The sequence below is a fragment of the Abramis brama genome, assembly GCF_963993115.1.
Source record: "Abramis brama genome assembly, chromosome: 24".
Taxonomy (NCBI): domain Eukaryota; kingdom Metazoa; phylum Chordata; class Actinopteri; order Cypriniformes; family Leuciscidae; genus Abramis; species Abramis brama.
In genome coordinates this window covers 15,294,671-15,319,150 of record NC_139986.1, presented here as the reverse complement: position 1 = coordinate 15,319,150, position 24,480 = coordinate 15,294,671, and the positions used below count along the sequence as shown (strand labels likewise).

At 36.7% G+C, this 24,480-nt stretch overlaps 1 protein-coding gene across 3 annotated transcripts in view; it reads right to left on the bottom strand.

The window, feature by feature from the left end:
• sema5a (sema domain, seven thrombospondin repeats (type 1 and type 1-like), transmembrane domain (TM) and short cytoplasmic domain, (semaphorin) 5A) overlaps positions 1-24,480 on the bottom strand; it is a 136,981-nt gene that overhangs the window by 21,119 nt on the left and 91,382 nt on the right. For all 3 annotated transcript variants that reach the window (XR_014604504.1, XM_084102954.1, XM_084102953.1), the window contains exons 11-16: positions 22,612-22,819; positions 19,476-19,593; positions 16,844-17,025; positions 15,011-15,154; positions 9,774-9,921; positions 1,363-1,588 (exon numbers count right to left, since the gene is read on the bottom strand). Coding sequence is in view for 2 of the 3 variants with exons in the window: in XM_084102954.1 (XP_083959080.1) it covers positions 1,363-1,588; positions 9,774-9,921; positions 15,011-15,154; positions 16,844-17,025; positions 19,476-19,593; positions 22,612-22,819 (1,026 nt within the window). In the remaining variant the exon portion in view is untranslated. The remainder of the gene's footprint in view (positions 1-1,362; positions 1,589-9,773; positions 9,922-15,010; positions 15,155-16,843; positions 17,026-19,475; positions 19,594-22,611; positions 22,820-24,480) is intronic.

Genomic DNA, 24,480 nt, shown 5'->3' with positions numbered 1-24,480 from the left:
ATACACAAATTTGTGTATTAGTGAACGAGTTTAGAACCCTTGATGTAACCACATACATTCATTCCACCACTTTCGATTTTTCCACATGAGCTTTACGCAATGAGATGCTCTGCTTTATCACACTGTTCACACAGGCATGGGGCTTAAAGATTCAAATCGATATGGGCCAGCCGAGACGTGAGGCTAAATCTTGGCCAAGTGGCAGCCCATTCGTTTCAGAAGTCATCTTCCCTTGTGGCTTCACTGACATCAACACACATCTTTAGTGTGGAGGTGATTATGGGACTAGGTCTCCTCTGTACGATATGCAGTAAGTTAACAACTGTCCAAAAGCCCTTAGAAGAAACATCTGTCATGACAGGCCATGCAGTGTTATAGCTGGGTGCTTCAAGCTAAATAATGGTTGAAATGCAGAAATTAATCATGGATTTGCTGGGCATTTAATATTTATGTTTTATACTGATGCAGCACTTATGAATCATACGGTGCTAGAGCCCTAAACATTACCTATGCATTTGTGTATGTATGTATGCATTTATATATGTATGTATGTGTGTGTGTGTGTGTAAAGAATTATCTCATGCTCATTTTTGCATTTAAGTGCAACAAAAAGACTTCCACAAATTGGCAAATGAAATGTTGCTGTGTTGTTCTTTATGGCTCTGAATGTTCTTTCTTTTGTCATTTTAGCTCATTCGCTCGTAAAACAAAATGGAAATTAGTTAGATGGAAAATACCAAAAAATAGCTCTAGTCATCAGTTTTTTGTGCGGCATCTCTGAGCTTCACTGTAGAATATGAGTGTCTATAAACATCTCTCGCAAAACAAAATTTACTGTTACAGGGTTTTCACTGCATTTCCGTTATATACCATTGTGCCACTTATAACTCGTCAGTTAACAGCTTGTTTACAAACCACAGCTAGTTCACAGATGTGCAACCCAATGCAGCTGCACACATGCTGGGAGGAAAATAAATGAAATAAAGTACATGTAAGAAGCCCCCCAACCACTGAGAGAAATAACATTCTCTAGACTTAACTAGCATGTTCCTCATGTCTCTGGGAGGCACAATGCAGCCAAGAGCACTTGTGTTGGGTAAGACGACACTCCAATATCTGATGTAGTGAGCCCACATAGATGAGAGAAAGAGAGAGAAAGAGTGAAAGAAAGAGAGAAGCACTAGAGCACATCATGTTGTCTTTCCGCTGATGGACAAATAGATCAAGTGTCTTGCCTCAAATTCACTGCTGGCTCACTTCATCAAAGACACAGGGAGAAAAAGCAAGATGAGAGCAGAGAAAAGGAAAAGGGTGAGTGACAAATGAAGGATCGCAGGGAAGAGAGACGGAATGAGATCTCACCGTCCGTGGAGCATCCAGTGGATCCGTCGCTGGAGCAGTACCTCATCTCAATCCGCTGTCTCCCTACTTCCAGCAGGTTGGGCTCCGGCACTCTCGCCTTACAGGTGTACCTGAAGCGCTGCTCGTAGTGACCGCCATTGTCCGAGATGTTCACTGGCGTCCATGGTGTCCAGGGAGTGGTCTTCTTTAGATCCGGGCAAGGGAGGGTATTGCAGGACTGGAATTCCTGTACAAAACAACAAAATATATTAGATAACTGTATTTAATTAGGGGTGTAACAATATATCGTGTCACAATATATCGCAATACAAAAATGCAACAATATTTATTGTGGATTCATGGATAATGACAATATGTATCGTGGATAGTTCACTCAAAATAAAAATTACTGTGTGAGAAAAAAGTTTTAGTGTCAGTACCACATTAAACTACTATAACGATGAATATAATGTATAATAATGCAATGGGGGAATATTTGTGGGTCCTGATAATGCCAAATGTCTTATGTTACCAGTAAAAAGTGGCCTACATTAGTTTACATATATCTAGTCAGTGAAAGAGTGTATGCATATTCGTCTAAAATAATTCTGTATTTTCAGCTTCAGAATCATGATTTTTTTTATTCTGGTGTTACCGTTGTCCTGTGCATTGGTTATCAGCACCAAGTACAAGCCTATTCATTTACACCCACAATTAAATATCAAATTTAGCATTTTAATCAACAGTAATTTTTTTTTTAACCTTTTATCATGTCTTGGAGTATCGCAATAATATCGTATCGTGAGTTCAGTATCGTTATATGTATCGAATGTTGACATGAGGGTATCGTTACACCCCTATATTTATTACAACTGTATTTCATATTTTATGTATTTATAAAGTATAAAATAAATATTATATAATGTATTTAAAATTAAATATATATTTTCAAATATGTTATATGTGTATCATATTTCAATAGTATTTAATACTTTATGTATTTATAAATCATGAATATATATTATATAATTTTATGTTTTTATTTTATATAAAATACATAATTATAGTATAGAAGTATAGATAATATATACTTATATACATACATCTATCTACATACGTTATCAAATAAAAAATATTATATATATATATATAAGTATAAATAATGTATACTATGTATATATAGTATATATGTATATATATGTGTATATATATATATATATATATATATATATATATATATATATATGTGTATATATATATAGTGTATATATATATATATATATATATATATATATATATATATATATATATATATATATATATATATATATATAGTGTATATATATATATATATATATATATATATAGTGTGTATGCATGTAGCATTTATGCTGAGAATGTCGCTTTGGTGATTTGTTGCCATTTTGCAGGCGCCTATGAAATATTTCCATTGCACTCTTTGCTGAACATGGCAAGTCGCAAACAAGTCAGGCAGAAAAGGTCATTGCTCAAGTTTAATTTATGGCCTGCAAGGAGAAAAAAAAACTGAAATATGAGGGAATAAATAATGGAGTACATCCTACACAAGCTAAAATGACATTTCGATTTGAATGGAACCTCGAATGACTGACAAAAAGACAAAAGTTGTCACTACTAGCATTGGACAGTTAAAATGAGTTTCGGCTGCGCTGTCTGTTCTAACGTCTCGTCCTAGTTCGGCGGGGACAAATCTAACCTCTTAAATTCCTGATTGTTTTATTGCATTTCTATAATTGATATGACATCTACACTGCCTGTATCCTTGATCTGTACCAGCAGTTGTGAGCTTTCAATCCTTCGATTTATGATAACGTAGAGCGTCTTCTGATACCAATGTCTAGCACTTGAGGCACTCAGATTCATATCCTGACACCTTAATAAATCGTCCTGAAACAAGGAGCTATAGATTTCCTGTAAATCATATGTGTTCATTTGGTGGAGTGGGGAGCTGTGTCCATTCTCACAGCATGTATTTATGCTTAATAGACCTTGAATGACTGCCAGACCTTGGCAAAATAAGATAAAAGTCCTTTTTGTTCATCCGTCAATCTGTCAGACGGAGGGAGAGCTGATGTGAAGCGCTCAGACGTCCGTCTCACCTGCCCTCCCTCCACTCGTCTCTTTTCACCTCCGTTCTCCCATGGATGAAGTGCAGATAGACAAGGTTAAAGATATGGAAAAGTTTATAGTGCGCTCTGACCACCTGCTTTTGTTTTCACACTTTCTTTGTTAATATTTAATGATGGTAAATATTATGAAATCAAATCAGCTGACTCTGCGCTTTTTACCTCAGTGAGCATCAACACATCAGCTAGAAATGTTCTGCCATGCAGAGATTTTTGCAGTATGTTTTCTCAGAGACAAAAGAGGGTTGGGTGTTAGTGTTGTATTTGTGAGAGTACGCATAGCGAAATGTTAACGGTAGACTGCACTCTCTCAGAGCACGAAAGCAAAACGAGGCACTCAATAATTACAATCCACGTCTGGATGCCTCCACAAATGAACAAACTAAAACTACAAGCTGTGATACATTTAAATAGTTATGTAAACATGCCATTCAAATATTATAAAACTATTTCTTTAGTTTCAGTTTTTTATCACTGTGAGAGATAAATATGATGAAAAAATATGGCATGTTACTACAGTATGTGGTTGCTGGGGTAATTTGGGTGGTTGCTAGGGTGCTTCTATTTTTGTTGCTTGTTAGGAGAACATTAAGTCTGGTCAATAAGTTATAGTACAAGTACAAGTCTTTAAATAAAGTATAAAGTAAGGAGTATAAAGAAAGAATATACTAAACACACAAACACACACGAACGCATGCACACAATCACACAATCACACAAACATGCACACACACACACAGACACACACACACAGACACACACACACACACACACACACACACACACACACACACACACACACACACACACACACACACGGGGACTTTCCACAAACCGTATATTCTATCCCCTAAACCTACCCAAAACATAACCCATAAACTTTCTGCATTTTTACATTTTCAAAAAACTTAATTTTGTGTGATTTAGGCTATAAGCTGTTTTCTTCATGGGGACAAATTATTATTTTTTCCACAAGGTCAAAAATTACTGGTACCTATCTTTGTGGGGACATTTGGTCCTCACAGTGTAGGGTTTACCAGGACCACGCACACACACATATTAGACTATATATACAAAAATATAAATATATATTTAGTTCTGTTTTTGTTTTATCTGTTGTTTGTTTTTTTGTTTTTTTACATATGAACCTTGAGTCTGCAATAAAAGTATGATGATATATAAAAATATACAAATGTATATAAAATATAAAAAAATCTATTTTATATTTATAAAGTGTATATTTTTGGAGAATGTGGATTACAATAGATTATAATTCAGTATTATCGGCGAGGAAATAGTCTGATCTTAAAAGTCTGATCACTTAGAAAAGTAATATCACACCTTCCCTCGACAACCCGTGAAAAAACAAATATGTTGATAGACTTTCTGGTTTCCGATGAAACACCTTATAAGCAGCCATCAGAAAATTCATAAAATTCCATTCGCTACAAAGCATGACCGCAAAAATCTCTTTTTCGAGGGAATTAAGTGAAAGTGATAATGCAGAAGAACGCACTCAAACACATCGGCCTGCGGTGCTGATGCTACATTGGATTCAATGAGGTCGATGCTCTCACCAGCTGGGCGAATGCCTACATATGTGCAGCACATTATAATGGTGATTTAACACTGAAGTACGCAGCCTGATGCTTGTGCACCGGACCTCCCGTGATGTCTGAAATGTGAAAACATGACACGACCTAAACCGAGCAAAATCAATCATGTTTCCTCGTTGATAATGATGTTACGTGTGTATAATACAGCCTCTCGGATTGTTTGCTCTCTTTCCCACTCCTTTTTTCCGCTCCATCATTACTCATCCTGCTCATGTTTTTCATTTCTATAATTCTCCATCCATCTCACTTTATCGGGCTCTTCCTTCCCCTAATTCTCTATTGTTCCATTCTTGTTTTTCCCGCCGACAATCTATTCATTATCCCCCTTCTCTCTCCATCTTTTTTCAGACTCGGCACTCCTCAAGTATATTTTTCATCCTCAGAATTACTGTATTCCATACAGTTCTCATCCGTCACTAATGCATTATGGGTAGCGAAGGCAGGGATTAGGGGATGCCCTGTATGAAGCTCTGCCAGTCCCTGTTCAATCTCTAGGCATTTGCTGACTAATGAGTAATCCCACCCGCGCTCTCTGGAGCTTTCTAACATCATTACATCCACTTTGCACACACACACACACAATCCTCAATCCTTTGTGTCCACACAAAAAAAATGCAGTGTATCAGCAAGTATGTGTGTGTTGGAACGTAATTGGCCATTCTTCGGCTCCCAACTTTGACACTATATGCCCCCGACTCCACAGAGATAGCAGCCTTTGGTATGTTTTTTTCTGAAAACAACAAACTTCAATCCATTACAGGTGTCTGTGATTGCATTCATTACCAGCGGTTCACCTGAGACACGTCAGCTGGCCGTTCCACAATGGACCACCAAGACAAATAGTCTCAATTATTAGTACAGAAAAGCCCACAATCAGTCAGGCAAGACTACGGAGCATGATACACTCAGTCAGGGGGTGTAATGAAAAATGCTGTCATTTGGGAATGTTCAAATTCCCTGGAGAAAACTTGTCTCTCTACGACCACAGCGTCGGTTAAATTAATACCCACGCTGCACAGTCACCGTAGAGAAATGGGATGCAGAGATTTTATGGGTCGTGGATGGTTTTATGTAGTAGTTTGAAATATATTCAGAAGAAATTAATAAACTCAAGAACTCTCGGAGGACCGCCCAAATGGGATCATAAGAGATAAAACTTCTGAGGCCCTGAACTAAACACTCGCACACAAGGTACACAACGGCCTTGACAAAAACAAAAATAAACTTTTTTGCTTGTGCAATCTATTATACAGTGTGTGTACTTTTTGAGTGCATTTTGACTGCATCAGAATAATTGCGCTAATGACCATGCTATTTGGACAAACCATCCAAAAAGAGGCCTTGGAGAACAAGAACAAATAATCAAACTACAAGCAATAGCACAAATAAATAAATACAATAGAACAAAGATACAAATGGAATAATCAGTGCTTTTCAAGTTTTAAAGGTACAGAAATTGAATAAAGTAATCAAATTTAAAAACAACACTGCATATAATCTTCACTGTATAAATTTAATAAAGGTTAATCCTTATTAAAGTTAACAAAAGATTTATCCAGTGAAGAGCAGTGAGTGATTTCTTTGTCTTTTATGGTTTGATTAACATTAAAAACAGACAGGAATATTAGGCTGCTGTCACTTTAAGACTAATGCACAGATCCAATATACTGATACACATGCGTTGTCTTTCTCTACTGTTTATGTTCACTTTAAGCCATAACCGACTATGTTTACTAGGATACTCTCCAAGGTGGGCATTTTGAGATAAATTGTGCGTCAGTTTTGCGTATCCTTCGCTTGAATGCATAAATTGGCAAGGCTTGAAAACGCACGCAAATGATATACCTTTACTTTCGTGACCATGCAGCACTGGCCCGGTCGCAACAGTGACAGTTCCTTCAACTGTTTGGAACATCTTTCACGCTTAAAGGCGCACTTGATGAATGACAAGGGCTGCATCCAAAATCGAATACTTCCCTATTATATAGTAAAAACAGTGAGTGAAAAAGAAGTATGGCTGAATTCACAGTACTCATAAAGAGAAGGCAAAAAGTACCCGTATGAGCTTCTGAAGTGTGCATACGATGAACACTAAGGTTACCATGGTACAATGAGGCCACGGGAGAGGATTTGTGAATGGCAGTGAAGCGACGTAACTGCCGCTGGTAAGTCACATGATAATGACAACATGGCGCATGTAGTACGTCCAGATTACATTCATACTACACACAAATCATACTATATAGGACGTACTTTTTACTGGTCATGAAGTAATTACTTATTCAAAATAATTTTTATTATATAAATATAAACCTACAGATTCTTACATTAAGTATGTATTCATTTATAATGCAAAATACATAAGACATATCTGCGATGAGCAGTCTATCAGAATACTGCAGATACCCAGTTGCAACACTCTTGAACTGGTGGATTAAAAGTGGACAGAAGAAAAAAAGTAGTGTTGTTTACACTTGAAATGTGTTGGCTGACATTATGTACACTTTGAGAAGAGTATATTTTTGCTATAAGACACCTTCTTATTTTTTTCCATTACACAAAACATTCCTAATTAACACTAAGAAAGAGGAGAAAAAAGTCAATCTTTACACTGAACAGTGTACTTCACAGATTCAAGCCTGTCACAGATTTCAGCTGTGTTGATTCTGAAAATACACTTGCCCTAAGACAAACTGATGGTAATATCTGAGTCTTATTATCAGAGCATAATTACACTGAACATATGAAGGATCTCACAAACAGACAACCAATTAAGGGTTTCCAGGTACTCATTATTAATTTTCTGTCTACTCTGACATCTGGCAACATTCTTGTGAGCTTTATCACTATCATTAGAGAGAGGTTACAACCACTGTGACAAACGATCTCTGTGTAAAATTACCAGCTGAATGACACATCATGTTTTTATTGTGTCTGACAAAACAACCACCAACTAGTATTTCAAAGCGAAATTTTTCATAAAACGGTTAACAGCTGTTTGCACGTATGGCCCTTGCCAAAGTCTGGCAATCATCAGTAAAAGAAAATAATATGAAGCTTATTTTTTAAAGCATCTGTTCTCAGTATTACCTCTAGAGCATGTATAGATAAAACAGATATGTAACTTCGTGTTCACAGGGCACAAAAATAGCACAAAAATCCAAATCAGGCAACGCACCACCCTGGTACCCACACACATCCAAAATTATATACATCAACATGATGTCGCTGCCCTTGCAGTCTCTGTGGCATTCCTATGATGCTTTGGTGTGTTGGCGTTTTTGGTCGTCTACATGATGATAGATCTGAGGCAGCTGACCTTGAGGCTAAACATGCACACAATATGACAGAGCTTTACCATTAAGATTCACAGGAACGTCTGAACTTTCTCTTAAGCCATTGTGTATAGTGCCATTGATCAAGTGGCGAAGATCAAAAAAGGTTGACAGGCTTGATTTGTAAAACTGGACAGATGTTACTATTCCTTAAAAACAGTTTAAATGAAGTATTCAAGGCTGTGCCAGATTCCTTAAATCATTCAAACCACTTCCACGAATGGCATGGAAAGTGAACCGTGGTCATGTGAGCTGGACTTATTCTAAACTAGCAACGAGTGAGTGACTGGTTTAAAAGTGGAGTAAGAATATCACAGCTTGCTCATGGCCCGGAAAATCCCAGCTTACTCTAGCAAGGCTAACACACGCGGCAAGTTCCTCCCAGCTTTCCAAAGGAGGATATGTATTTTAGGATTGCAAGATGCTCTTGACTGTTAGAGCATGCACTATCGTTCAAAGGTTTGGGGATGGTAAGATTTTTGTAAGTTATGTCTTTTATGCTCACTAAGCCTGCATTTATGTGATTGAAAATACAGTAATATTGTAACAGTAATAACGGTTTTGCGTTTTAATATATTTTAAAATAAAATGTATTCCTCTGACGACAAAGCTGAATTTTCAGCACCATCACTCCAGTCTTCAGTGTCACATTTGAATATGCTGATTTGGTGCTTAAGAAACATTTCTTATTATTATCAATGTTGAAAACAGCTGCTTAAAATGTTTGTGGAAACCATGATACTTTTTTAATTAGGATTTTTAGATGAATTGAAAGTTCAAAAGAACAGCATTTATTTGAATTTTTTATCAACAATGTAAAAGTATTTACTGTCACTTTTAAGTAATTTAATGCATCCTTGCTGAATAAAAGTATTAATTTCTGTCAAAAAATGTTTAACTCCAAACTTCCGAATAGTAGTGTTGGTGTAGATGTAGTCCACCATAAAAAAAAGCTTGCAATAGGTGCAACTTGTGCACTGTTTTAAACACTTTTTGCCCCAGACAGCAACATAGCGTCGGCCCAGATCCGCCCCACATTTGGTACACGTGGATTCCACACGGCCCAGATGTGGGCCAGATCTGGGCTGACACCATGTTGCTGTCTGGGATACTGACCATGCAATTTAAATATATGATACAAATGATTAAGATATTCTGCGCACCATAGGGTAGTCTATGATGCTTATGCTCTTACTTCTTCTAATATTGTAGTAATGGAACCCATTTATAAGCACTGAACACACACTTTCCATTTCCTGAGGTGCTCAGTTCAAGGTCTCATAAACAAGCTGAGTAGTAAAATGAATGTGACATACAATGCTGCATCCAGGACATTCGTTTCCGTTCTCGCACATTCGTCGTCGCGACTGGATCCCACCGCCACATGGAACTGTGCAGCGTTCCCATGGAGACCATGCTGACCAGTAGACATGCGGGGGGCAGGGCAGGTGCTCGTTGCAATATCTAAGAAAGATTAAAACAAACATCTCAGCATGCAAATAAAGATTTTTTTTCAGTTTTCCAGTTTTTCACCCATTCTGATTATGCATAAAAACAATGGCCTTGATAATAGAATATGAATCCTCTTATGCGCAAATTATTAGATCACAAATAGTTTCACTTCAACATTTCAGTTGGGGATATTTTGGGAATATTTAATTTAATTTTATCAATCAATAAATTCCACTAGAAACAAACCTTGTTGTATTATTTTAATTTAATACTGTGAAGCTGCTTTGATACAATCTGTATTGTGAAAAGCGCTATACAAATATACTTGACTTGACTTGACTTGAACATAGCAATATAATAATTTCCTATCTTTTTTCCACCAAAATGTAACTTAGCAACTTCATGTCAGCTATCAGTCACTATAGTATAGCAAACTGCTTAATATCTGCCAACATACTCTGAGTTAGTTGATATATGTAGTTGTAAATTAATGAGCATGACAGTAGTTGATATGTAGTTGCAAAGTTATGTAGGACCTGCAAACATGCAATAATGACAGGCTAGCTAGCAGATGTGTAGGTCTCCAAGGGCAGGAAATGCCTAGGTTAACCTTAGTGTAATGAGCAATGATGGAACTGTGTCTTATCTAAATGAGGTCTGCAGGCAGAGCGAGAGGAGGTTTTCTGGGCCCGTCTGTCCACTTGCAAACCTAGACACGTGGGTTGTACAAGTAGTTGTAATTGAAAGGTAGTTGTAATTGGTATAAAGCATGATGATTGGACACACACAGTCAATCATTAGAGCTCTCAAGTGGTCTCACTGCAATCAGTGGATCTTTAAAAGCTTCCTTTTGAAGATATGGTCATAATCAGAACAAAAGGACCTCAAACATCCTGAGCCTGTGATGACTCCAAAAAAGAAAAAAATGAATACAGATGTTGTTCTGTGCATTGTGCATTATTTTAAGAAATTCATGAAAATCACAATAAAAATATTGCATTGTTAAAACAGAAATCAGAAACCAGCCAACCTTATATAAGGCTTATATATATCCTTGTTGATCCTGGAACAACATTTCAATCAACCTATCAGATTCGAGGAACCGGTTTACAGTTAATGTCAAGTTTAGACTTACAACAAGGGTTAGGGGCTTCTACACCATTCTTAATAACTTATAATTTCCCTCTGATTTTAGTTATAAGTTATGGGTAGGGTTAGGTTTAGGGATAGGGTTAGGACTAAAGATGTTGATCCAGGAACATGTCTTACTTGGCAAAATCGCGGCAACCCTAACAGTGGTTCCCAAACTGGGGTACGTGAGGTGATAAAGGGGGTACGTGTACGAGTTTTGCAGTTCATTTAATTGAAATTAAACCTACCCCACCTTAAAATAACATTAAAACCAAGCATGTATTTCTAACAGGCAAAATGCCATAAAAGGTCAAGACATGACATCCAATTAAATTACATTATATTTGCGGTCAAAACTGACCGCATCCACACAAGTAGCATGTATATGATAGGTTATGTGCAGAGTAGGCAGCCATAGCAAATCGTACATCACTACCAATCTCCACAATGTACCTTTGTAAAAGAACAAATGGCTTAAAGACAGACTGTGCGTAGAGATCTACTTAAGACTCAAACTCTCAATACAACAAAAATACCCTGTAGGAGTATTTAAATTAAGTCATTGTCATTCTTTTCACTACAAAACACTGTACACTTTCAATGTAAATTATGCTGCTTGTAGATTGCACCTCATTAAAAGTGCAACCACTTTCTTCAACAAAGATGTCTGATGATCTGTGCAAATTAGAAAATAAGACAATATAATCAGATTCAAATAAGAAAAAGAAAAAGCATTTAAAAGTAGGAAGGAGTACACATTCCCATTGGAAAACGATTGATCACGGCAACTTGTTGTGAATGATGTAGCGGGCAATAAAAAAGTCGAGACATTCATATAAGAAAGATTTATAGCCAAAGGAAACTCACTGCCAATTTGCATATGCAAATAGTGTTCATTCAAATCGGATTTGCTAAGTTTAACAAGTTTGCCCTTGCTCTGGCACAAAAAAAGGAGAAAGAAACAAACGATCAAGAGAAAAAGAAAAAAGTGGTAATTAATAGCACATTTGAGATGGTGTGTGAAAAGAATGAGGGAGCCTGTAAAAAACACATTCATTTATCAAATGGATTTCAGGCAGAGCAAAGTATTGGAGTGTTGCAACAACAGTTCTTTGCCTTCAGGCGTTCTGTCTTGTTTTGGAGAGTTTCTGAGCACAAATGGATGAAAGTTGCTGGTTCTGCATTTACAGACACCCAGTGCCGGGATAGATACAGTATATGGCTTTGGACCAGGGCTGGATTATGGACCGGGCCACTGTCAGGGATCTCTAAATTCTCAGGTTGCATAACCCGAGACTGACAAAAATGAACATTTTAAAACGTAATTTATTTCTGAGATGGCAAAGCTGAATTTTGCCAGCATTAGCAACCAGTACAAAGAATACAATTAAAATAAATATATTTTTTTAATTATTTTACTTATATTTATTTATTATTCATTTCAGATCATTTTACCAAAAGTCATGGGAATCCATTAGAGAAGTAGTGATATCTGATTCATGCATGAATCCCTTCAGAGTCAGAATGATGATAGAATATGCATATTTGACTTTAGTATTACTTTAACTAATACCATTACTTTAATTTTACTTTAACTCTCTCTCTCTCTCTTTCTCTAACCCTCATGGAGGACATCTCATGGTGACCGAGCCACAGCGGAGTGCTGAAGACTTTGCCATCTGGCAGCAGTCCGGTGAACAGGGAATAAAGTGTGACTGTACATATGAGCTGAATAACTCTGAACAGATGCCCAATGGCTGAGCAGGACACAAAGAAAAAAGTTCCCCACAGTACTAACAAGTGAATCCAAACTTCTTTCAATATCAGATAAAAGACCCCAAACTATAGAGAATTTGCAGCAGTCCAAATGGAACAAACAGGAATGTTGCTTTCTTCTTTTGGTCCTAAGCAGGGTCCTGCTAAAGGGAATGACAAAGCACATTTGAGCCATTAATTCAGCTCCCTTCAACCTTAAATGAAAACTGAGGGCCTGACGCGCTCCCCGGATGTGTTTTCACAGCCATTATGCACCGTTGGGCCGGCCGAGGTGTTGTATTAAAGTGGATGCGTGGTGTGAAAAACTTGCAAGGGCTTGTAGACTAGCTAGTCTGGATCCAAACTCAAAGCTTGCACCAGAACTTTTTCTGCTGATTATTCACAGCCTTTATGCTCAGACACCTAAGGGCATCAAGTGCCCCGGCGCCTTGGATAAAGAGTGTAAGCGGGGGGCAGGAGATGGAAAATGCAAGAAGTGGCAAAAATCCTCTGCTTCACACTCACCTGCAGAAAAAAATACCAATCTGCAGCCTTCTTCGTGTTTTATGGCCATGTCTGTGTTTCTATGGCGACTCAAAAGCAAGCGGCATGCATGTTCTGTCCCGAAAATGTTATTGTTCAGCAGTTGCTCTAGCTCTTTCACAGGTCAAAACACTTAAATGAAACAAACGGGTATCAACTTTGTCTCAGACGTTGCTCCTAAAATGAACATTTTGAAATAAACAAGATTTTTTCTTTTTTTTTCATGAGCTTGGGTGAATTCCATAACTTTTTCCAATGAGATTGCAGACTTTAGTATCTTGGCAAACCCAAGCTCAGTTTGTCATATTTTCAAAATCTCTCTAAAATAAAAAAGCTGAATATTAAAATTATTTATTTATTTTTAATCATGCATAACTTAGGTATTCTTAGGTATTCAGAAATCCTTTTAATATGCTGACTGATCAAGAAACTTCTCTTAGAATTATCAATGTCAAAAACAGTTGTGCTGCTTAATATTTTTTTGTGGAATCTTTGATTGATAGAAAGTTAAAAAAAAAAAAACAGTAAAACAGTGAAACAGTAAAAATCTTTACTGTCATTTTTGGTCATTTTAATATATCCTTGCTGAAAAAAAGAACTGTACATTTTCAAAAGTGTTGAATTTCTAATTCTAGTTTAAATTAATAATTTCTAATTAGATTAACTAAGTCATGTTAATCATTTTGCATATATTTGGGGCTATGCAGTTCATGCTATGTTTCTAATATTTTAATGTTTTTCATTTTAAGCTTACTAATTTCAATTGATTTTAAGAATCAAACTAAATGGTTTACCATACAAAAGTAAACAAAACTGTTCTGTTTCGTTTACTTTTGTTTACCAATTTGTTTGATATTGTTGGTCGCCACTTGGGTCCTGAAACAAAACCAGTTGATAACCACTGTCTAGGAGAAACAACTTAGATATTAGAGATAATTTCCATTTCCTCGTGTTTTTATTTCCCGTCAGAGGATCCGCCGAGTTTCAGGGAATTAGCACAATAATGTTTTCAATGTGGGATAAAAATGTTTGAAGAAAAAAGTGCGAGTCGGGAGAAGTTGGCACCTCCAATGGAGGGACCATAACGGTTTTAAACAGACGCCTCTTTCGTCTTCTCTTCATCCCTCCACTTCAGGTCTAATTTTTCAGCTGCAATGCACGGTTGCTTAGAAACCTCACACATTCTCAAGGCAGCGTAGTTTAAACATAATTCTGCCATGATTAGACGGCGCTGCATCATACCTACAGCGTTTGAGTGTGTGTGTGGAGTCTGTGGTCGCAGTCCCTGTAATTAACAAGCCTTAGCATGTTTATTTTTAATTGGATGTCAGTCACGCAAATTATGGGGCAGATAAAGAAGAACCTCTTTCACTCCTCCATTCAAACATTTGGTTTGAGTGCTGATAGTTATGCACTAACAAGCTTTCTACAGATGAACCTTGCATAATAGGATGAGTAATAAAAAAGCAATGAAATGAGCTGCCTATAATCATTCATTATTGTCAACTGCCACGCAGCAGGTGAGAATGAAAGGAACAAACAAAAGAAGCGTCATGCCCTATCAAACAGGCACGTGCCCCCTCACATTTCTGAGCTAAGTGGATTTTGAATGTAAATTCCACAAAAAAAAAAGAATCTGCATATGCAATGAGCTATCTTGCTTTTCCTTTACCTCTCTTCACGGTTCTGGCCCACACAAACGCGTCCTCCATGGCGGGGAGTGGGATTGCTGCAGGAACGCTGTCGAACTTGGAATCCGATCCCGCAGCTGGTGCTGCAAGGAGCCCAGGCCGTCCATGGCGTCCATGCCCCGTTTCTAACAATGGATACGTTACAGCAGTAATCACTAATCAAACGCTGGCACAGCTGGCTGCTACAATCTGACCTTCAGTTTGTTAACTGAGGATCTTAGTTAAGACCATTCTAAGCCTGTTTACAATGAAGCACTGCGATATGGAAACAAAAAAACTTTGGTTTCTCAGATACAGCTCTTTCATGGTATGGTATTTGCACTTCAGAGTAAGGACTAAAACAGGAAATTGTCAAATAAAATAAATAGTTAAAGTAAAATCACATTGCGATAAACTTTCCAATTTAGAGAAAACGTCATATTTGAAATGAAAATGACAATAAATCAAGTCACAATTGCGATATATATAAAATCACTTTACAATAAACTCGCAATTGAGGGAAATAATAGATATAAAAGTCACATTGTGAGATGCAGACCTGGTTTCACAGACAGAGCTTAGATTAAGCCAGGGTAAGGCCTTAGTTCAATGAGGACATTTAAGTAGCTTTTATAAACGTGACTTAGAAAAAAAAATGCTGGTGTGCATCATAAGACAAAACAATGGCACTGACATATTTTAAGATATGCCAGTACAAGTTGCTTTCAATTAAAACAGCTCAAATATGAATTTTAGTCTGGGACTAGGTTTAAGCCTTGTCTGTGAAGCCGGGGGGGTAAAGTAACAAATATGAGATACAAAGTTCGTCACTGTTGGGCAGAAACCTTGTATCTCCTTATTTTGTCATTGGAATTTTTTTCTATATATCCTTACTGTTGGTCACCCTTTACGTCTGTCAGTGGGTTTTACAAATATTTAACCAATGAAAAGTATTAAAAAGAGCTTTTGACTAAACCTCATAACTTCATTGGATCTCCAAACTGTCAGTAAAACCTCTTAACTTCCACTCACCTCTTTCTGCTTGTTTGCAATGCAATTGTAAATAAAGAACTGGTTCTTTGAATAAGTACAGTCGACGAAATACATAGCCAAACACCCACATAGCTACAATAAATGTAATTTGATGAATTGTACATTTGAGATATTAAGTCGAAATCATGTGATAGTCACAATTGTGATATATGAAATTACATCTGTAATATTTACAATAACAATAACCAGAATTCAAGTCGTAATCGCAAGACAAAAAGTCCCGTTGTGATATATAAAGTTGCAATTGAGAGATATAAAATCAGAAATGTGAAATAACAAAATGACAATTATAATAAAAATCAAGGCACAATTGAAAAAATATAGTCACAGTGTGTTAAGTCGCAATTGTCATATGAAATCGCCAATTTAAATTGACAATTGCAAGAAATCAAGTCGCAATTGCGAGATATAAAATCACATTACAATAAACTTGCAATTGAGGGAATTAAATCCGCAATTGCAAGATATAAAAGTCACATTGTGAGATTTAAAATAACAAATATGAGATATAAATATAATTGTGAGATATTGTCGAAATAAAGTAAAAATGGTGAGACATAAGGTTGCAAGTGTCATATGAAGAGAAATAAAGTTGAATCTATAAGATATAAAGTTATATTGTGACATAAAATTGCAATTACCACAAAATAATGTTGTAAATATCCTGTTATTTTTTTTTACTTTGAAGAGGAAACAAGCTTCCATAATCAAGCTATCTGTTATGCTTAAAGTGTAACTTCCTGTTTGTGCTTTTGTATGTACATTTGTAGGACGTTGTATACCTGGAGCAGTTTGCCACCTCAACACTGATTCCTTGGCACGGCTGCCCTCCACACTGAGGGCTCGGGCTGTCACATGCTCGAGTCCGACACTGGCATGAACCAACACTGCCGCCATCGCTATGACTACAAGCTTTCCATCCCGACCAGACTCCAAAACGACCATCCACGGTCACATTCCTCACCTAGACACATACACACACACATACATAACACACACAAGAAAGCAAGCACATAAATAGTAAATGGGCACAGAAACAAGTAAACAAAATCTGAATGAAAATAAATTATTACAGCAGAATGTGCAGATAAGGTCACATTTCCCAGTTATTAGATAAATCCAAACTAAAATATACTGTAGCTTTCAGCATATTAGATTTGTGAGAGCTGAAAATATCACAGACTCCCGTTTGAAAAATGAACACACTTTACAATAAGCAAATATTTTCATTTGAGGCATTATATGAGAATGCAGTAATGAATAGCTAATGTAATTTTGTTATTGCACTCTGGTTATTAACATCTGAGGTATCAGATACAGGACAACATATTTTGTGAACAAAAGGAGAAGGTAATGTTGTCTAACGCATAAGACACGATGAGTTCTGTGGAAAAGATTGTCGTTTCATTATGAATAGAGAAGAATAAATGAACCTCTGTGTGGAGAGAAATTGTCTGTGCTCTTTGTGTACCGAACGCATAAGAGAGTCACATTTCCAATGCGGTGGAAAAGTAAAAACAAATCTCATTTTCAAAGGCCTCGTTTTTCCTTTAAATATAGATGGGGTTTCTGCCAATTTTAAGACGGGGATGATACAGTGAGTTGACATTTTTTTTTTTTCCAGAGAAAACAAATGTGGTTCTTTGTTTATTTCCATACTGTGTCAGCCTCCAGATGGGCTTTGTGAATGAAGTATATCTCCATCTAGACTTAATGTGCTCTACTACTGAAGTCATTTTAGACCTTTCACTCAACCTCAGACACCTGGACACAATCACACCCTGTGGACAAATATACAAGATTCCTTGCTATATAGTCTCCAAAAGGACTAGATGAGTGGGATGCCCTATAAGTGTGAGTGATACAAGCACAAAAACAGTTGTTTCTCATGGTTGAATTTCATTTGACACCTAAGTAAATGGTTTTTATGGTGGTTGTTTTTTGATAGGTCAAAAAATTATAGGTCAAAGGACAATGGCATCATTATGCAATCATACACAGTCATTTTATCTTTTTGAATCGTGAATAGTATCTATCAAATTTCATATTGAATATCACATTTGACAACCTGAACTAATCTGGCTAAGTCAACAGATGGTTGAATTATCTGATATCTTTTAGAAACTTACTAACTTTGACACAAGATTAACATTTTAAAACAAAACGGCATCAAACGCCTATAGTTTTAGCCTTTAAAATAAAACATTTTTCAGCCTTTTTTAATAACCAGAATTTCATTTTTTTTTTTTTTACTTTTATAACACGATATTAGGGCAGTTACAGTCCAACCAAAAACGAAATGAAACTAAACGAAATGAAACAAAAAAGGTTTATTATAGTCATTTTGTGTACTGTATAAGTCAATTTTATTGGTAAATAAAATGACACTAAAAATTGGTATCATGTAATTCTCCAATATTTTGCAGGCAAGATTCAAACCTGCATCTTCCACATGAACATAATGGCTTAACCTTTTTGGGGCACATTTTTGACTAACAAAGGAAATCTGGACCTCAAAATGTGTAACCAATATGTTTAAACAACATGTGTGAAAGTAAATCAATGCTAAATCTTGCATTCTAGTGACTCTGAGAGCGAAGCCTCCCACACTTTTGCACTTCCCTGTGCGTGTTCAACAATTCCATGCTGCTTTCTCCAGGCAGTGTGGGAGGCAACTTGCTATTACACAAAATGTCATTTCTCAGCTACAGCTACAAGGTCTCTTACCTAAAGACCCTGTGAGAAAAAAATGCCTGATATAGTATATAATATGCGTGTCTACAGATGTGTGTGTGTGGATCGTGTTTTCAGAGCTGTGGTATCTCATAGAAGGCTGCATGTAAACTTTAGAACATGAAACCACGTGAAGAATAATTGTCCAAATATTTTCAGAGCCACTGTAAATGGGAGAGACCTGATGGATTGGACAAAGCATTCTGGGAGTGATCTACAGGCTGGGAGGCCTCAGGCAGGGGCACATGTCAGCACAAAGGAGTGTGGGAATATAAAGCCAAGTTACCAGAGAACGCCACTCAAAAGAACCATGGCTGACAGCAATTTGTGCTTCGCTTTGTTTCCTTGCGCACATGCGCAGTTGGCCTTAAATTTTATTTTTGAGTACATAGGGATAAAAAGTTCGTTTTCCTGCAAAAGCAGCAAAATCAGATCTGCATTGTCTCAGCACCTGCAATGTTTCCTCAACATTGTTATAAAACTCCTCTAAGGGTGTCTGCAGTTATGAGAGAAAAAAAGTTGATCTTGCAAGACAGACGTTACGGTTGAAGCAGCCACATTTGTCACTGTTCTTCACCGACAGACTGGATCAGCATCAAGAGTCTTGATATGAAAAAAAAAACATTTGGCTTTTGAGAGCCGAGGCACTGCGTGAATGATTGAAGGATTCTGGATACTCACAGGACACCGTGTGATGCTCTGCTCCCATTGGCTCATGCTGACGCTCTCTTCCAGGGTGGTGCATTTCTTAAGCACCAGATCCCAGCCGCAGTATGGATCCCTGGCCCCCACGCAGGCACTGACGGAGAGAGAGAAAGAGCAGATGCTCACAGTGATATAAAAGTTCATGGCAACATTAATCAACTGAAAGAAGACAAAAGAAGAGCAGAAGTGAGGAGGTCATATAACGAGGAATCCAATTTTCCTTTATGAAAGCATACTGTATGTTTCAACACTGAAAATTTCCTTCCCAGTCAAAAAAACACCATCTATTGACACTAAACTGGAAGAACGGCTTATGGAATCCTTTCAGACATCTGAAACTTGAAGACAGTAGAGGTGAAACAAGGAGCAAGTATGATATATTAAACACCAGCAAAAATAAAATAAAATACAATAATAATTTTTCTTATTATTATTAATTAACTGTAAAAGGCCACCAAAGTTGTGCTGAAATTCACAGTATTTATAAAAGAGTAGGCAAAAAGTAACCGAATGACCTATTACTTCCAGCGAGATTCTGAAGTGTGCATTCGATGGACTCTTGACTATCCCATGAGGCCATTTGTGAAAGTGAAACAACTGACTCTAGTAGGTCACGGTTGGTAATGTAAACATGGCGAATGTAGTACTGTACGTCCAGATTACATTCATATTACACACAATCATAGTATATAGAACAAACTTTTTTAGCAGTCACAAAGTAATTACTTGTTCAAAACAAGTACCTAGTACCTACTCAAGAGAGTAACCGATTTCGTACGCAGCCCATGAGTAAGCAGGAGTACATGACTTGTTTCTCACATGCAAAAAAAAAAGGGTGTTAAAGTCCCCCTGTGGTGATAATCAAGTTTTTAATGTTGTTTATATGTCTATGTGGTGTTTTTAATGTGCTTTAAGACAAACCATGTGCAAATTCATAAGTCAACACCACTGCATTGTGCAGTGTTTACCTCAGTACCTCTCTGAGCTGGCGTGACTGGAGGCGGGGATAATTAGCATATTCATGGTGTAGAGTTTCACTCAAGCTATTTTAAGGCAGAAAGAAACAGGAAAAACGTTTAAATACGTCATTTTGGAGATCAAAGACAAGTTTTAAGGGATCAAATTATTGACTACAGGGGGACTTTAAATCTTAAAGGCACAGCATCAAAAAACAGCCTGTTGACCTCTAAAAGGCAGAGAAAGGATGGTCCTGGAAAGTATTTCCTCATGTTCCTGGAGGCACACAGACACTGCACAATTTTGGATGTCTCCCTTATCTGACCTATCTATTTCAGGTCTTGGAGTCTCTACTGATGTGCTGATGAGTCAAATCAGGTCCGTTCGATTAGGAAGAGTTTGAAAATATGTAGTGTTGGTGTGCCTCCAGGAACAGGGCTGAAACACTGCTGTAATCTACATTATGACACTAAGTGGAACAAAAACTTGAATAATTTTATAAGTGGACCTCAGGGAAATTTATGGAATGATAAAACCACACGATATGAGCCTTTTAAATAGTTAAACACCTTTAAGTGCACACATGCTTCTTATTATAAATATAGCTTGCATTGGCATAACTTAATCTGGCAATATTTCCCTTGAGCCTTGATGACTTTCATCAGAAACAGAGAACGGCCCTGAGACACACCAAATAGCTTTTCAAACTCACTGAGGACTATCATACACATAATCAGAGCAGACAGACAGATATAGCCAAGCATTCAGTTACGGAAAGTTTGAAGTACAGTGACACAGGAATGTAAATATCAGCAGAGTAAACCAGTCATTTTTAAAAGCTGTGGCATGTGTCCGTTTATAAAAAATAAAATAAAAGTTTGCATAAGCTCTCCGCTTTTGTGTCAGAAAGCATAGAGGTGTGAGTAATTGATCTTTCCCAATCTTTAAACCGCTTAACAGGATAGAAAAAGCGCATCAGGCAAAATTCAGCTCATATTCACATAACTCAGCGCTTTTCATTGGAATGCAAATGAAGAGAGATGATGAACAGGCTGCCATCTCCCCTTATGAGCAAAGATTAGAGAAGTGCTCTTGATATGAAGGCCTGGAGGCACAATGTCAAACATGGTGATTGTTCTTTGTTGCCCTCTGGCAGACGATCTTAGTGACATTACGTTTATTCTGGTGCAATGAAAAATTAAATTGCAGGCATGTACGCCCTGGTAAGATTAGTAGTATGATTTATCTTGCCAGGAATCAAAATGTTGTTATTATTAAAAGCCTTCGTGAAATGGCATCTGCATTTAACTTCTGACATAAAATGTGCCATTTGCAAGGGAAACAAACAGATAACGCATAACAATGAAGTTCAGTTTAGGTTTAATGCATTAGGTATTACGTTTAATGCATTGTTTTAATGAGTTTAACAATGAAAAATACTTTTACGGCATTTATTAATTTAGATTAATTTCATAAATTAGCGTTAGTTATGAACGAACATGAATTAACAATTAAAACATTAGTGTAATTACATATCATTAAGGCATCAACCTAAATTATTAAATGCTGAAAAAATTGTCTGTTGTTAGTTCAAGATTACTAATGCATTAACTAAAGCTAACAAATAGAATCTTATTGAAAATAATTACCAATAAAACATTCAGCGGTGTAACAAAATAGTCAGCTACAAAGTAAGCTGGGACTTGGTTTTACTTTTTGTGAATAGATTGGATTGTGAAAAAATAGGATACATACTTTTCTTTAACGTCCACATGGTAAAGTGCACAGAAAAGAAAAGTTGTGTCTGGTGCAGAAAGTTAATATGTTTTTTTGATGAAAGGGTATAATCTAATCAAAGTGGAAGTAGGATCGGTCAAGCTCCAAAAAGGACAAAAAACCATCCTAATATTCCATATGACTTGTTGACTATACTCCAAGTCATCTAAATTCATATGAAAAATGAGCTGGGCAGCACTAGTCACCATTCACTTGTACATGCAAGAAACAACTCCTTTTTCGTTCCAAAGATAAAAAGTCGTTTTTTGAAAGACATAGACATTTTCATTTTGGGTGAGCTGTTTTCTTTAAGAAAGTAGTTATGAATTTCTACCTTGAGATGCTGCACATCTGTCTGCCGACAAGTTGCAGTACTTACTCTCTAGATTTGTGGAAGTTGCAGCGCATCAGGGGGATTTTGATGACCTGTTCTCTGACTCCAACAAATAGCTCACTGCGGCTGTGAAGAATAAGCAGGCTGCGGATTGGCTGCCTCTTCTTCTGAGGGAAAAGCTCAATCTCATCCAGCAAACAGCTGCCCATGGTCTGGTTCAGCGGGGAGAGGACCTTCTTAATGGTGCCGTAATCTAGAAAGAGGAATTCGAGAACAAGTGTGTTAGACTTTAAGGGAGAAGGTAAGAGAGAGAAAAAGAGTTTAGGTGATCAAGTGGGGCATATCTGATGACCTGGTGAGATTGGAAGGAAATGATGTCAGAGAAGCAGGAGTGGATAATGACCTCAGATCTCTTCAATCACATGAAAATTCTATAAAGTGCTAGTCTGCCACCTGGGCTGTCAACTTAAATATGGATGCGCTATTTGGATCCGAAAAAGGCAAACAGGGCGGACTACTCTCCAGAGAAGATTCATTATCTTCTCCAAAGGGTGGCTTTTGTGCAATCAAAAGGAGAACAGAATTATCGGCTGAATCCCTCTCTGGAGCATGTGTGCCACAGAGGACATTCATTGGTCTCATAATGTCACAAAAAGTGACCTGATTTGGTTCAATAAGCTATATAATATCTATTTTATCCTTGGAGTAGTTTTTGCTATTCTTCTGTTCACGCCAACGCTGTTTGTCAGATATTTTATAGAAGTCAAACTTTTAGATACTAAAAGAGCCTCTGATTAGGTCCCTGCCCTTGTCAAAACAGACTTCAGTGCTCTATTTCATTTCACTCAACTGTGAAAATTCCAGCTACGTTCCTCACACTTCAAGCTATTATTGTCTGGCATGAACTGAATTTAGGCTAACACTATAAACATGGCACATAAAGGAGTAGTTGCCATACCAGAGGATTTCTATTACAGTACCTCTGAAATACTTTGATCTTGAGAGCACGTCTTTATCCTGAAGTCCGTGAGAGATTTGCGAGAGACTGAAGCTTTAAATAATGAATTCACCCAGAAATTAAAACTCTGTCATCATCTACTAATCCTCATTTTGTTCCAAATGTGTATGACTTTCTTTCACGGAACACAAAAAGAGAGATTTTGAAGAATTGTGGCGGATGCCATTTTCCAAACAACTACATTATTGAAGCTGGCAAGAAACTCCATTTACATATCAAAAAAGTGATCCATACAATGTGTGTGCGCAATATTCCAAGACTTTTGAAATCATTTGAAAGGTTTATGTGAGAAACAGACCAGTGGTGTTATATATATATGTATATATATATGTATGTATGTATGTATGTATGTATGTATGTATATATATATATATATATATATATATATATATATATATATATATATATATATATGTATATATATATATATATATGTATATATATATGTATATATATATATATATGTATGTACAGTGCAATGCATAAGTGAATACACCCATGCTAAAGTTGACTAAAAAGAGGAATAAAAAATCATATTTTGGAAATTGAATTTAATGCCTTAATTTAAAAAATTAGGAAAAATCCAACCTTTAAGGACACCAATTTTCTTTGTGAATGAATAATGTATCGTAAATAAATAAATGTTCTTCCTTAAAATACATGGTGCATAAGTGAGTACACCCCTATGTTAAATTCCCATAGAGGCAGGCAGATTTTTATTTTTAAGTATTTTTTTTTTTTTTTTTTTAGGATACTATGCATTCTGATAAAGTTCCCTTGGCCTTTGGAATTAAAATAGCCCCACATCATCACATAGCCTTCACCATACCTAGAGATTGGCATGGGGTACTTTCCATAAGATCATCTCTCAATGCAAATCAAACTAGCTTTTAGGC